The sequence below is a fragment of the Typha latifolia genome, chromosome 8 (assembly GCF_019914945.1).
Source record: "Typha latifolia isolate L0001 chromosome 8, TyphaL0001v2, whole genome shotgun sequence".
Classification (NCBI taxonomy): domain Eukaryota; kingdom Viridiplantae; phylum Streptophyta; class Magnoliopsida; order Poales; family Typhaceae; genus Typha; species Typha latifolia.
Genome location: NC_133093.1, coordinates 2577779 through 2593661, shown reverse-complemented (window position 1 = coordinate 2593661; position 15883 = coordinate 2577779). Strand labels below are relative to the sequence as shown.

The window sequence follows — 15883 nt, the reverse complement described above, 5'->3', positions numbered from 1 at the left end:
CGAGAGCTACAATGAATTAGACCCGTCTGAAAATAAGTTTAGAAGATAGTATATTTCAATAAATTCAAAATTTTGATTTGGGTGGCTTTGTCTCTGTGTGGGTAATATGAAATTATTAAAAAAATTATCCAAATTTAAATAGAGAAAGTAGAAAATTAAAATTTTAGAACTTGTGAAAGGAAAATTTTCCACTGCTATAAATATTAAAATGTCACAAGTGACATCCTTTACTAAATCACTTTAAATTAAAAAACGTTTAGAGGGGCATGAGGAAACAAATGAAACTTTTATAGAGCAATTTAATTTTGGGATAATTTTTTTTCACCACCTGAACTATCACTCATTTTCATATTGGCCCTTTGAATTTTTTTGGTATACACTGATCTCTTAAATTATTAGAAATACTCCACCCCGTGAGTCCATTGATAGAATTGATGAATTGACCAAATTACACCTCTACTTATAATGACAAGATAATTAAGTGGCTTAACTAATATTAAATATTTTAATTTATAAAAAAAATGTTATTACCCTCTACACTAATTCTCTTTCAAACAAAATCTCTAATCCTCTTTCTAAATAAAATTCCTCATCCTCTTTCTAAACAAAATCATTCATTCCTCTCCTCTCCGACCACATCCCACCCCGACAAGGGATGATGCACAAACAAGGCGGTCGGCCACTGCGCCATTGTCGAGCGTGGTGTTGACATGGACGATGAGAAAGGGTTGGTTGCAGTTATCTTCTCTCCTTCTTTTTGGTGGTTTCATCAAGTAGTGGTGTGGAGGCATGGGAGGAGAAGGCGAAGCTAGAGGCATCGGAGGAGTTCGAGACGACACGGGGTGCTGACGGCTCTTGCGAGCTCTTCGATGACCACACCCGTCTCGCAGGTGGTGGTGGTGGAGTTGGCAGTGACGATGGTGGTGGTGATGCTAGAGGGAGGGTGGAGGGTTTGGTGCTAGTGGTTTTGCTAAAAGGAGGATGGAGGGTTTAGCGACGGCGGCGATGGTGGTGGTAGAGCTAGCGGTGGCAATGGGCAAGGTGGAGGGTTTGGTGCTAGTGGTGGCGTAGGAGGTGTAGGCAGTGGTGGTTTTGGCAGAGGAGCTGGTGACAGTGTTAGAGGGAAGAAGAGAGGTTATAGAGGGGTATTTTTATCATAATAAAAAAAACTGAGGGGTATTTTCATCATATCATTGTCATGTGATTGTCACATGACAATTTATTAGTGGAAATGTGTAATGGAACCCTAACGGAACGAGTCAAATAGAATATTTTTAATAGTTTAGGGGGTTAGTGCATATTAAAAAAAGTTCAAGGAGTCAATATGAAAATGAGTGATAGTTCAGAGGGTGAAAAAAATTATTCCTTTAATTTTAAGCGTAACCAACATGGGCAATATTTGACTGAGGTCACTATTGTAGCGTAGTGGTCGAGTTTTACAAATCGAAACCAATGGCCATATGTCCAAATCTCCTCGTGATTATTATAGTTGATATTTAGTTGATTTATTATCAAAGTATTATATGTGCATGTTTTAAGCTTATTATTGCTTAGTCCAACATATTTGTCAACTAGAGTAAGCCCTTTAGTTAGCCTATAATTAGCTTAGGAGTTATAAATCTATCAACAAAAGAATATATATTTTATCTAATGTACTTTGGACTAAAATCAGTTTACTTTATGAACTTTGTTTTGTGTCACTATACCTTATTACAATCTATCATGTTTTTTCATCAAGAATTTTACATTGTTCGTGCCTTAATTTAAAGATATTATCGGTTTGAACAAAAATTATTTTCCCCTCCCCTCTAAAATAAATTTTATTTTATATCACTAAGTTATACTTTTTATTTCAATGCATATTTCTTTAATAGAGAGAGAGAGAGACAGTGACAAGACAAGGTCATTTAAGTAATTTTATCATCTAATCACATTTGTATTTATTACTTAGTCAAAAGTTCAGGGAATGAAAATAATACAAAATAAATAAAGTTTCAGAGGTTCAGGGGGTATAGAATGTATTTAAAGCATACTAATATATAAATTTTAAGGCCTTATGTGCTTTGAGTCAAGGACTCTCTAATCTGGTTTAATAATTAAAACATATATATATTTTTTATCTTTTTTATATTTAACTAAGTTTACTTTTTAAAAAATTAAGACTAAAAAATGAGACAAATTAATCAATCTGGAGGCTTAGTATCAAACCAATCAAGGACTAATAAATTTAGAGGAAAAAGGAAATAGTAATATAGTTTTTTATGCATGTAATAGTACAATGTAGCATTCTGCAGTATGACACCTTTGTGCACCTCAGCAGTAGTGCTTTAAATTCCTTTCACAATTCACACATTTTGATGGATGAAACAAGAGTAATAGATTAGAAGATAAATATTATAGAATTTGAAATATTTCTATGGGTGGTTTGTATTAAAAACACACTTTAGTTTTTATTTTGTATGAGAGGCTAGTTTCTCATTTTCTTTGCATTATTAATTTTTTTTCTTTTTTTAAGTTTTCTTTAACCTGTGCGCGAAGATAAGAGAGACAAACAGAGCAATATAAGTCCTTTATTAGTTGCATTAAATATATCTTATACTCGATTAAATATAGAATTTAAAGTTATTAAACATAATTCATAGTTATTTTATGTATTATATAAATACATTTGAGAGAAAATATTCATTACTACCCACATCTTAAGGAGGCAAAAATGATAGAAAAGTATAACTAAGAAAGAGTTAAATTAATTTACAGAATATAATTTACAGTTTTATTTTTACATAATCCACTATTATTTTACGTATTACGTTTATATGTAAGAGAGAGCAAATATTTATTATCGCTCACATCTTTTTGAAGCAAAATTGACAAGAAAAAAAGTATATTTAAAAAAAAAAAATCAAACTAAATCATAGTTAGTAAACATAATTTGAGTTATTTTATGTATTATGTAAATAAATATGTAAGAGAGTAAATATTTATTACTGTCCGTATTAAATACATTGAAGACTTCTCTCTTTTCTTCTCAAAAAAACTAGTCATAATTAGTTTTTTATTCACCACTCACAAAGGCAAAGTTGGAAAATGTGACATGCAAAGAAAATATAACACAGGATTGTCGTCCAAAATTAAATATAAAGTAGGATTTTAGTGCAAATCACCCTATTTCTACTAGATATTACTATATGATGTGCATTTATGGGGAAAAGAAAAAGAAAAAGTCTAAGAGGTGTTACAAGAGCAAGGTTGACTAAGTCGATGTGTGGTCATTGGTCAACGTTACTAGTTTAAAATCTGAATTAAGCTTAATTTTTTGAATTAAAGCAGTCTAAATGATTAAAAAAAGAGTAATAATTGCCTATTTTCAATTATTGTCTATTTCACATAGATCTTTAGCCATAATAATCTGGATTCTCCTTTTGAACACTATTGGAGTAAATTCTCTTCTAAGTGTAAATAATACTTAAGCTGGGCTAATAGATCCTCTTTTAAAAAAAAATATCTCAATTATATAAAACCTTATAAACATCCCATGTCAACAAAGTTGACAATTTATTATACCAAATTCACTAAATGATCAGTCATTCACATTTTAATCCGACTTCGGCCATGACAAACAAGAATGACTTACTCTTTTAGCCCCATTCACTTCAAGAATAGTTTTCATTATTTTGGAATACAACTACTTATTCTAAATAACATCTTAATATTATAGTAGTCATGTTCTAAAATACAAATACTATTTTATCAAAATTACATCTTATACCGCATACTAACTCAATTGCCAATTTATTCTTGATATATATCCTATCAATCTACTTTATATCAAACTAAAGATTATTTATCATAATTTAATAAAAAAATAAAATATATTTTTTTATCTTTTATTTCACTTTATATCTCATTAAAAAATTTATTATACTCTTATTTTAGAATAAATAAATATAAGAATAGTTATTCTTAAAAAATATACTTTATTTTAGGAATAATAATTAGAAATGACTATTCTCCCTATTCCATATGTAAACTAGGCTAGTGACATATTTAAAGCCACGATCTGGGATGGCGGTTCTAGCTTATGGAAATGGCCCAATAAAAGCATCATGTAGGCCTTTGCATATAGCAGAGAGGCAAGTTCTTTTGCAGGTGAAAAAATTATCATCTCTAAGTTTCTTTTTCTTGCTAGTCTTGAAAGGGGAGCCTGCACTATTTCTACCACCTGGTGTGTTTGTCTTTTTTGAGGTAATGCATCTTTTACAAAACATCACAAAATATAGAATTCTGATTTCAAATTAGTGTCAGCTGTTAGTTATTTGCAGCCAATTTGAGCTCCATGTCAAGTGGGGATGAATGTGGTTCAATTGATGCTCAGGTAGTTTGAGCTCTATATCAAGATAATTTTCACTCACTGTAACAAAAATACAGGAATACATAACAAGACTGTTTCATCCTTTGCTTAAGTTGAGATGCAAAAGGGAATTATCCAAAATTGATGAGTAGAAGAAAGGAAGTAGCAAATCAACAACCAGGCAAAGGTATAATTCAAGAGAAGTGTATGCCAGCCTTGTTAAACAGGGAGAGCAAGTATAAGAAATCCACTTGTGTAAGCTTGGAAGCCCTCTTCTCTGCAAAATCACCCTGCCGCAACACCCCCATGACTTTAGACTTGAAATCAGAACCCTCATCTCCGCCCCCTCCCATATCTTCATCTTCCATCTCCATGTCTTCATCATCCTTTCCCTCACTAGCTCCCATGCTTAAGTCTTCAACCATACTAGCCAAAGCAGCTAAATCATCTGACGCCACCGCATCCTCCTCCATTTGCCCGTTCTGAGAGAGCTGCAAGGCTTGCAAAGTCTTGTAATTCTTTTCCAACAATGATAGAACACTCTTTTGTTTAAAGATTGCACCCAAAGTCTTGTTCTTGCGGTTAAAACAAAGACGAACAAGTCCATCCCACTCCTTAAAGCTAACCGGAGGAAGGGGTCTTCTTGGTTCTATACGCACTACAGAGGAATCAACCTTTGGCGGTGGCCTAAAATTGTTGCGGCCCACCTTGAGAAGATGTGAGACACGTGCAAGGAACTGGACGTTCACTGAGAGACGACAGTAGAGATTGTCTCCGGGGTTAGCAACTAGTCTCATGGCAAATTCACGCTGGAACATGATCACAGCACATCTGAAGATCGGACGATGTGCTAGTAGCTTGAATGTAAGAGGGGAGGAAATCTGGTAGGGAATGTTTGCCACACAGATATCAAAGTATGGAAGATCGCACTTGAGGACATCTCCCTGGATTACCTAGAGAATTTACCAATGGAATAAAATGATAAGTTCCAATTAACTTAAGAGCAAGCTAGAAAACCTTTAAAGATAATGAAAAGATATATGTGTATATATATATATATATATATCTCAATTTTTCTAAGTGAAGATAAGCAATGTCATGGCATGCAGTATTAGTCAATTTGTTTCTATAAACAAGAAAGATCCCTCTCACCATAACACAATAACATTTTTCCACTGGGACTACCAGGATTCATATCATATAAACAGAGAAATATTTACTTCAACCAACACCGCAGATTAACAACTAAAGTGACTGATGCCACATTGAACTTGATTAGATAGGATGAAGGCCCAGATAGAGGTCAAAAGCCACAAGATTCTAATCATGTTATGGGGGATGATAGCCCTGACGAAAGCGCTACACATGAACTGATAGAAGTGTGATACCCAAATAATGAGCTCATTCCTGTCATTCAAATCTTAAAAATGTCATATTGATATGACTGATAGGTGCAATCTTCGATTCCTAAACACAAATAGGGGCAGAATTGGCCTTCTAAACAAGCGATTTATTATTGAAACACTGAAACGGAACTAAGCAGTCTTTAACTTGATACAAGACCACAGAACAGCATTCTATGGATCAGGTATCAACCTCAAACGAGCAATTTCTAGGGTATCTCTCTCAGAAACAGTAATTTCTAGGTATCAAACCTCAAAAGAGCCTCTGAAATGATCAGGCAATACGAGTTTCCATGGCCAAAAAAAATTACAAGGTTCCAAAATCGAAATTTTTTAAGAACATCCCACCTGAATTACGTTGGAAAAACGAATTATTCACCAAGAGATTAGGTAAGAGCATCGGGATAGCTAGGTTAACATCCAAAGTATCAGCAATTAAAAGATTATTACTTGAGGCGGCTGAAAAGAGGGATTCCCTGGAAATTGCATGGGACCTTCCCAAAATCGAAAAATTTAGAAAATTTCAACTGAGACATTAGTCAAAATCCAAACTTTGACGAAGAAATCCTAAAACAAGCCTCCAACAAATTAGTAAAATGAGGCAAATTAGTACCTTTAGGCGACTCGAAAGTGGGGTGCCCTGGAAGCGGCGGTTGAGCTCCAAAACCATGCGCGGGTCGAGCTCCACGGCGACGACGGATTTAGCGACCTCAAGGAGCTTCTTGGTAAGGTTTCCAGTTCCCGGACCAATCTCGAGGACGACGTCGGTGGGCTTTATACCGGATTTTTGTACGATTGATTCAACGAGCATGGGGTTCTTAAGGATATGCTGCCCCTTCGATTTCTCGAAGGGGATTCCTCCTTGCAAGTGCTGTTGGTGTTGATGCTGGTGACGCTTCTTCTGGATCTTGCCTCCCGCCATGGCCGCTCTCTCTCTCTCTCTCTCTCTCTCTCTCTCGTTTTGTGCTAGGGTTAGGGTTTTAGGGGTTGAGGCAACCGAGTTCGTTTGTGTTAGATGCTAAAATTAGGGTTCTAATTTAAAAAGAAAAAGGACGGTAATGGTTTTGTTATGCTTATGGTCACTCGTCAGCCCGTTCAAATCCAAATAGCCTTTGGATCCGATTTGGAGTAATTATTACGTATTGGTCTATAAACTTTAAATATAATATTGCTAAAATATTTCAGAGATATTTATTAAAAACACCCTATTAACATCTTTTTTTATTATCATTGCAAAGTTTTTTTTTTTTAAAACTGCCTATATTATAAACTTTTTAATATTTAACCTCGTCTTATCACATTTTTTTTTAAAAAAAATCCTGTTTTTCTATAAAGATTATCCAATTATTATCTTACTATTACCATCATATACCATTACAAAATTTAAGTAATTATACTTATGAAATTATGAAAATATCCTCACCAAGTGAATAATTTACGTACTCATTGGCATACGAATAATTTAAAAGTCAATGGTATTTTGAGAATTTTAAAAGTATAATTACTTCTTTTATTATCAAAATAAGTATGATTACAGTGTTAGAAATCTGCTATTAGAAACTGCAAATGGCTCATTTAAGCTCATTTACTTTTAACGTTATGCAGTTTCTAATTTTAATGTGACCCGATTAATTAAGTCATAAATAGATCGTTCTATAATTAGAGCATTAGATTTGTGATTAATCTGAAACGTTGAATTGGTATATGATGGACGTACAAGATTTAGAGTTAAATGTTATATAATCAAGGATTGGGTCCTCTCTCCCTGCCGAGAATCGCATTCTTCTCCATCAAGAAATGCATAAAAAAATAGGGTTAGAGAGAGAAACTGAATTCTAAGAAGAATAGCAACCATCAGGAGTCAGAAGAAAGAAGATGGCAGCCATTACATCTTCCGCTGTTAATCAAGGTATGTCATCTTAAGCAACAAATCATATCAAGTTTTGTTTGTGAAATATTCGGTATTGGTGATCTTTGGGCTGTTAATTGAATTGTTCATATTTAATCATGAAAGATCTAATAGAAAAGAAGTTTTAACATATAGTTTCTGTGATGGCATCATTGCAATGCTACCAAAGTAATAATAGAGTATTGATAGCATATTTTTTTCGTAAACGCCAGGGTTTCTTTTAGTTTCACCGTGAAGTTTATTTTTATTTCACATTAATGGCTGAGTGAGTGATATTTCACACTTAGTTTTTCAGTTTCTTTGTATACAAGGCATTTTTTTTCTTCCATATATGTCTTTCTGTTATTTAGTACTCAGTAAATGTTAATGGGATAATATAAGAATAGAGAGAAATGACTGGTACTCCTCATCCTTTCTCGTCTCACCCTGAAACAGTAGATGACATTTCTTTTCGCACACAAGCAGAAAATGAGAAAAATATCAGTTTGCAACTAGATTCAACATTAGCCCTGAACACCAAAAGTCAATAATTTCTACCAGGACAGAAGCACCATAGGATTAAAACTACGAGAATACTATAGCTTCATGGTTTTAAGGAAAACTATCAACATTGTAACTATGAAAAAATCTACTCAGAAATCATACATTTCCTATTTATCAAGGAAAATAACTCTTTAACAAACCTCAATTGAAGAAATTCTTCAATTTCTTTATCCCTTAAACCACCATTCTCATCAGAATAGCTGTCATGATCTAATTTGCTCAATGAGTAGAGTCGGAAGAATCTTCATTAAAGCATTCTGGCATTTTCTCGTTTCTACATTCATGTCTATAATTAGATCTCTTTTTAAGCTTATGTTCCAAATCCAACTCCTTTTTCCTAGCATGTTATATTCTCACGGCGTTAGTTCAAATCTAACACATGGTATTTTCTGCACATTAGTTATAACACCTATTTTTTTATACGACTCGATTTGTAAATAGTAAAAATGTACGGTATAAATTACAATTTCATTAAAAGATAGTGTTATACGCAAATTTCCATTAAAAAGAAAAACATATAGACTATCCCTTAAAATTTTCTGGTGAATTCTACTCTTTAATGGCTTCTATGCATCTTCTATGCAGTCTCTTACAAAGTCCCTGGACTTCATCATTGATACGTCTTCCGGCGACCACCCCCTTCAATCCGTACCTCTCTCCCCTGAAGGTTGGTGGTGTTATGGTTCTAGTGGGCTTCCTTATTAGTGAAATCAAGATAAATCCTACAAGCCTTTATCTTGGCACCGTAGCTTAATTTCATAGAATACTTGCATTCGTTGGAAAGAAAGAAAAATGTCTTTTAAACTCTGCAGATGGCATCTCTCACATCTTGTGAAGCCATTTCCAGAGCAGATGTACATTCTCATCTTCAGAATTCACAGCCAATTTTTAGTAAGATTTATCTAGCAGTGGTCTTAGGAAATGAGCAGATTTTCTTGGCACTTGCTTAATTGTTAGTTATCACATTTCATAATCAGATGTCTCTGGCTACATTTACTTCCTTTAATCAAGTATTCAGGGACTTATCTTTTAGAGAGGAAAACCTGAATTCAGGTTGATAGTCTTATAAAGAAGAACAATTACAATCATCTTTTTCGAAATCCTTGCCACTTCTACATCAAAACTGGCCTCCCAGCATTTAGGCAATTAATAGTCTCCCAACCTCATTCACCATTAGGTAAAACACCTATGAACAATTCAATGTCCAGCAATGTTTACTACTAGTAGGAGCCACACTTTCTGTGAATGAACAACATAGTAGAATTAAAGACAAGTCATTAGATATGTCTGAAGTTAACCGTTAACAGCAACTAGACTATCTGCATTTCTCAGTTTATATGCTGTCATCTTTGAGACACCTTGTCCATCTGAGCATTTGTTTTGCTCTTTGCTTGCTGCCAATTGCAAGCACAAAATGGAGAAGATTACGAGTACTCAAATTACAAACCGCAGGTCATCAAGGATGATTCTTTTGTAACCTGTATATTAAGTAAACAATCTGCCAATCTGGTCGTATCACATAAGAGATTCCAAGGTTGCAACAACAGACATATTACTTTTTAAAAGAGCTCATGGAATAGTGGACATGGTCAGATAACATTTGTAGATATAGCTTAGCTCCTCTATATATCCTTCAGTTGCAAACTTGGCACCCAAACAATTGCAGAAACAGATGCCCTACTAGAGAACAACGAAATGATTCCCTGATCTTGGAAAGCTCTAATGATTAGAAGTGGCATGATTTAGATTCATTGCTGGCTTGTTTGTCCTTTCTCAAATAAATGCCAGAGGCTACAGACCAACTGGTGGCAGGCAATGTTTCTTGCTTAGCAAACTCTGAGAGTCTGCAATAAACAGAGAGCAAAGAAAACATATATCAGATAACTAGCAAAATAAGACTCCAGTATAAAGCAAAACATAAAGGAAATAAACTCAAAGGGAATTACATCTATGATCACCCAGAGAACAATTTTGCATTAGATTCAACTGTTGGTATAGAGTTAGGTTGTTAAATATCTTGTTTCATTTGGATTACTTTTATGTACCCCTGTGACTTTTGGATCTTCTTTAGGCTTGCTTTAAGGTGTTATAAATCAATAAGCTAGCATTTGTTTATGGCATATGGGTAAGGTCTCTTACACCTACTCAAACTAGGATTTTGAATCCATTAAAGAATTCTCATCTACCCCTAAAGAGAACTAAAACTCGAGCATTGTTCAGATATATATTTCTAGTGGAGTTAGAACATATTTTAGAGTTTCTTATTTGATTTACAAGTTCTAAAAGTTCTAGAGATGAAATCTAAATCTGTTAGGAGACATTTGATTAAATTTAAAAGAGTCCTAGTGTAGCTATAGAAAAGGTTCAAAAAATCGGAATCAGGATAAGGATTAGCCTTTTGAAAAAACGATTACATATCGGCCGGATCAGTCACCTAGATCAGATTAAACTTTTTAATTACGTAAAATTTTAAATATTATTTAAAAATATAGGAAACTTCTAAAAATTTAAAAAAAATGACAAAACATAAGAAAAAAAAACTATGGTGCAATAAAAACTGAAAAGAAGAAGAGATTAGAAAGAGAGTGAATGAAAGAAAAACCAAACAAAAGGAAAAAAATGATGGTGCAATGAAAAGAAAGAGAAAAGAGAAGAAAAAGGGAAAGAAAAGAGAAGAAAAAGGGAAAGAAAAGAGAAGAAATAAAATAAAATAAAATAAAAACTGATAGAGAAATAAAGAAACAAAATTAAAAAATCATATATGAGTTAGTTGAAGCTAGATCTCTCCATAAGAGAAACATGGCTATATGGTAAGGAAAGAAAAAAAGAAAGAAAGAGTGAAAGAGAGAAAGAGAGAGAGTGAAAAGAAAGAGATATCATGAAAGATTTAAATTACTTAGAATTTCATTTTTTAGGATTACTTGTTATTCACTCTTCCTTCTCACCCACAACCAAATAGGTTTTCTTTTCTAACAACTGGGTGAAGTATCTTCCTACAAGGTGTTTTTTCTTCAATAGAAACCAGGTGGACTGTTTCTCCTCTCCTCTTATTTATCTAACCATGCTAATGCAAAAAAGACACTTGGATTCCTCCGCTTTAGAGTGGATCCATAAACATATGTATTGTTCAGCATACCCCAGGCTACATCAATCTCTTATTACTAGTATATTGTAAATGGGATGAAGATCTATTATAACATTGGTTATTATTCACTGATCAATAAAATTACTAGGAAGGACCGGAAAATAGCTTCCTCTAATTTTTCTTAACTGAAGCTTCACAAGGGGTGAGACCCTACAGGTGTGAACCAGGGTTATCTCTGCACTCTAGTCCTGTTCCTTTCATCCATTCTCTTATTTGCATTCTTTGCATTTCCTCATCTGAAAAGTAGTTTTTCTGTCGATTTATGAAACATGAAAATGATCTTTAAAGCTTATTAGAACTTAATCCTAACTCCTGCGACTTTTATACCCTAGTCCCTATTACCATACACAAGAAAATTGGAGGACAACACCAAAATTGTTTAAACTATATGGACATCAAGTCATCTCAGTGAACAGCAGTAAACTGACAACTGACTCATCCTCAACTCAGGTTCTTTGACATGTTATCAATGTTCAAACAATAGGAATATATCCATCAGCGATCAATGTTCAAACTATATGGCCATCAATGTTCAAACAATAGGAATATATCCATCAGCGATCAATGTTCAAACTATATGGCCATCAATGTTCAAACAATAGGAATAATGCTTAATAGGACGAGTGACGGACAATACTCCTGATGGATATATTCAAATCACCATCCTCACAATTATGCAATGTAATCAAACATTGTAGAAGTAATGTTGTCATCTCATATCAAACCTATATATGTAAGATAGCGGGCACTTGGCAGAAATCTCTACGAAGATCTCTGACATGCTAGAAAGTTTACAATCTATACAAGAATTTATGTACATTCCAAGCATATGTTTATGTCACCATTAAAGATTACCACCTTGTAGCAAAAATTTACCACAGGCATTACTACATCTATAATAGTTGTAAACATTTATCATTATTATCAGCATTATAAGCATGATTGCTGTAGAACATGTACTACAGAAACATATTCAATTAGGGCAACCAAACAAATGAGAACAACTGTATTGATATTTTCAAGTTGTTCTAAATTTCCATTAGCTGATGAGCCATTACAGAAGATCCAAATGATTCAAAATAGTGTTACAAAAGTATTCATCAATGAGGGAGCACATATTACCTTTCTTTAATAGAAATCTGGCTGTGTGTTTACTGCCCCCACTCTTAAAAGGATCAATAGCCAAGAAGTTCTGGATCTCCAACATACTCGGCGATCTGTTCCAGGCGCACATTGATCATGGCATGGCTGTCTGCATCCCGAACCACTCCAGTTTCATCATCCAAATTCCTCTCCACAAGGTTTCCATACACACCCTTGTGCTTCCCATACAGCACGAGCACTGATCCTCCCCTCTTAGGCAGCGCTGTCTCGAGCATATGTTGCTCCACTCCCTGCACCAGCTCCCTGCTCCCATCCATTGAGATATCACAAGTCGTGGGTCCAACAACATCCACTACCTCCCCCTTCTTTAGATAAAGCTTTCCCCCTATCAAATCCTTGCTAATAATCCTAACCCTAATATGGCTAGTGAGCCACCGGATAGCCACCTCCCCGGCACGACTACTGCTCGGCTTCTGACCCAAGTTATCACCTTTCTTCCTTTCCTCATCCCTATTCCTCTTCTTCTCCTCCTTCCCCCTCTTCCCAACATTGTTGGCCACGTCGACAGTCGGAGCCTCCTTGACGACCTTAAACACCCGACCTTTCTCCATCACTTTCCACTCTCCCCTCTGCTTCTGGGGATCCGACATGGAGGGGTTGTATCCCAAGCCATGGGTCCCGGCACGGCGGTCGTACTCCACGACCTTGGTGTCGCCCTTATTGTTGTGGCGCCCGATCCCTTTCCCCTCTGACCACCCGTACCCGGCAAGAATCGCAGCGGCAAAGCCTTCAACGGGGACGTCCTTGAACTCATCGAATCCGCGATCGTCCGGGAGATTATTCATGTCCTCCCTGAACCTCCGAAGCATGAAGTCGCCGGGCTCGCGCCGCTCCTCGTCGTCGTGTGGATGGGGTTCAGATCCTGAGCCGTTGGATGTGGATCGGACCGTCAGGCCGTATTGGACGTTGGAATCGGCGCCGGCGGACGAGGTGGTGTCGAGGACGAATTTCGTGTCGACGGAGGAGGACGACGGGTCATCGTCAGCGGTCGGAAGGGGAAGGAAGTGCTTCGATCTCTTGGAAGGGTGGAGGTAGTCGGCGTTGGGGATGGGGGAGATGACGAGTCTCGATGCGGCGGCAGAGTCTAGGATTTGGGAGGGGTCGAAGACGGTGACGAATTGGGTCGCCGTGGAGTTTCCGGCGCCGGATTCGGAGTCGCGGATTGAGGGTTTGGGAGGATTGGGGCGGGAGGAGGGTTTGGAGGAGAGGGAGAAGGAGAGCTTCGTCTCTTTCTCTCCCATGCTTTTTGGCTTCAAAGAAGAGAAGAGAAGAGAGGAAATATTGGCTACTCGGACTCCAAATCACCAAATTTGGAGCCCCGTTGTGAAAGGGCTCACTGCCAGTTTCATATTTGGAGGGTCGTCCAAGAATGAAATTCTAATTTTTTTCCTATAAAAATTTAATTTAAAATTTTAATTCTTTCCTTATTTTTTGTTAAATAATCTAGTTGTTGGTTAAACAGACTAGGGGTGGCAAAATTTGACCCTACCAAATAACCCAACTTTTAATCGAGTTTGAGTTTAGTCTAATCAGATTCGAGTCATAAATATGTCAATTCATCTAACCCATTTTGACCCATTTGACCCGTTTAATTATACGGGTCGAGTCAGGTTGGGTCAACCTGACAACCCACTAACTATATATATATATTCTAAATATTTAACCCTAAGCATAAACTAACTTATACCCTCACTACCTCCAAACATTAGTCGTCGCTCCCACTCTCCCAAACCCGTTCTTCCACCACTCAATCCTTATACCCTCCTTCCTCCTTCCTCACCCTAACCTAAACCATTGCCTCACTCGCAGCATTTCGTACCAATAAGTCACCTTCAATGCTGCCGCCTCCATCTACACTCGATTCATCTCCCCCTGTGACGGTGAGGCCGTGCTTGCCATCTTCCCCACTAGTTCTACCAGATCGGCGTCTCCCCTCACCATCTCTACTGAAAGTAAAGAAGTCGTTGCCGTTCGCCGTGCCCTTTCTCCTCCTCAAAATCTCAAATCCCTTACCTTACCCTAACCATCCCATTTCTCCTCCTCAATCCCTTACTCTAGCTCTCCGGCAACGCGATGGTGATCAATTTGACGCTAGTGGTGATTGATCCGGTGCTGGTGGTGAACAAGGTTGAGATCATCGTTCCAAGGGTTTATGACGGCGTTGTGATACAATTGGAGCTAGATCAAGTTGTGTGGAAAGAAATAAATTTGTTTAGAAGAAAATAAAGCTTTTTGTCGGGGATGTTCGAATGCCAAGGACCGCGTTCGAACGCACCATACAAAAGCGCGCAGGTGTTCACAAATACAGAGAATGAGATTTGTGTGTTCGAAAGGCCTCGAGCCCGTTCGAACGCGCCAGTTCGAATGCCTACATGTGTTCACAAAGACAAAGACAAAGAACAAGAAATTAGCGTTCGAACGGCCTTGGACACGTTCGAACGCACCGTGGCGAGAACACTTTATTTTTAGAGTTTTATTTCTATTGTTTGAGTCTAAGGGATAGCCTCTAAGTATTGTGGAGTGCATCCTAGTTGGGTTATATTATGAAATCACATCTTCTCCTATCTCTCTCTATCTCTCTATCCTTCTCTTTTTTTTTCCTTCTTGCCCTAACTTCTCATCGTTTCCTAACCTTCACTGGTTAGATCCTTCTCCTCGTCTGTCGCGGCCTTACTTCTTCTAGGAGCGACCTCTTCTTCTCCTTCGTCCTATTCCCATCTTTAATTGCAAATATCCCCCATCCACAAATCATCTTCTCCTCCCCTTCCATCACCATCAATATTTCTCTTCAATCCAAATAACCAACTCATCCCTCATCGGTCTGGTTCGCAACACGTTGATCTCGTCAAGGGCACGGTGTTCGGGTTGGGTTAACCAAGTCAGTGATGGCGTCGATCTCGTCAAGGGCATGGTATTCGTGTCGTCGTTCCAAGGGTCTATGACAGCGTCGATCTCATCGAGTGCACGGTGTTCATGTTGTTGAAGTAGCACCCCTTGAAGACCAACCCATGGCAACCGTGGCTGATCACATGCTCCACATTGATTGTCAAGATACAATGATGCATCAAAACCAAGAGCTTTTATCATTTTACCTCTTCTATTACGAAATGTCTAAAAAAATTTAGCCTCTACCATAATTATCTTATTCTTTAATTTTTTTTAGCTTTCGGCACAAGAAGAGCTTGACAGTCTTGGACAAAGTGAAGGTCTTCTTTGGTGATGGTATTAGTGGTGCCAAAGAATTGTTTGGGAAGCTTACTACCTTAGGTTATGTTAGCAGTGAATCAAAATTAGCAGCTGAGTGATCTTAAAACAGAATTCATGCCTTAGGTTCTGCATTAGGTTCTGTTAGCAATGATACAAGATCT

At 36.7% G+C, this 15883-nt stretch overlaps 2 protein-coding genes and 1 long non-coding RNA gene across 3 annotated transcripts; 1 reads left to right on the top strand and 2 right to left on the bottom strand.

Moving 5' to 3' along the window:
• Nucleotides 1-4356: 4356 nt before the first annotated feature.
• On the bottom strand, nucleotides 4357-6829 carry LOC140794448 (ribosomal RNA small subunit methyltransferase). The gene is made up of 2 exons (XM_073146480.1): nucleotides 6368-6829; nucleotides 4357-5304 (listed from the first exon to the last, which is right to left on the bottom strand). The coding sequence occupies exons 1-2, from the start codon at nucleotides 6674-6676 to the stop codon at nucleotides 4546-4548; spliced, it is 1068 nt and encodes a 355-aa protein (XP_073002581.1). The 5' UTR covers nucleotides 6677-6829; the 3' UTR covers nucleotides 4357-4545.
• Nucleotides 6830-7521: 692 nt separating this feature from the next.
• On the top strand, nucleotides 7522-9101 carry LOC140793429 (uncharacterized). Its single transcript, XR_012109965.1, has 2 exons — nucleotides 7522-7663; nucleotides 8792-9101. It is a non-coding gene; the product is annotated as an uncharacterized lncRNA (long non-coding RNA).
• Nucleotides 9102-9659: 558 nt separating this feature from the next.
• On the bottom strand, nucleotides 9660-15249 carry LOC140793425 (protein MOS2-like). Its single transcript, XM_073144902.1, has 2 exons — nucleotides 12474-15249; nucleotides 9660-10050 (listed from the first exon to the last, which is right to left on the bottom strand). Exon 1 carries the CDS (start codon nucleotides 13754-13756, stop codon nucleotides 12527-12529), a length of 1230 nt encoding a protein of 409 aa, XP_073001003.1. The 5' UTR covers nucleotides 13757-15249; the 3' UTR covers nucleotides 9660-10050; nucleotides 12474-12526.
• Between the last annotated feature and the right edge of the window lie 634 nt (nucleotides 15250-15883).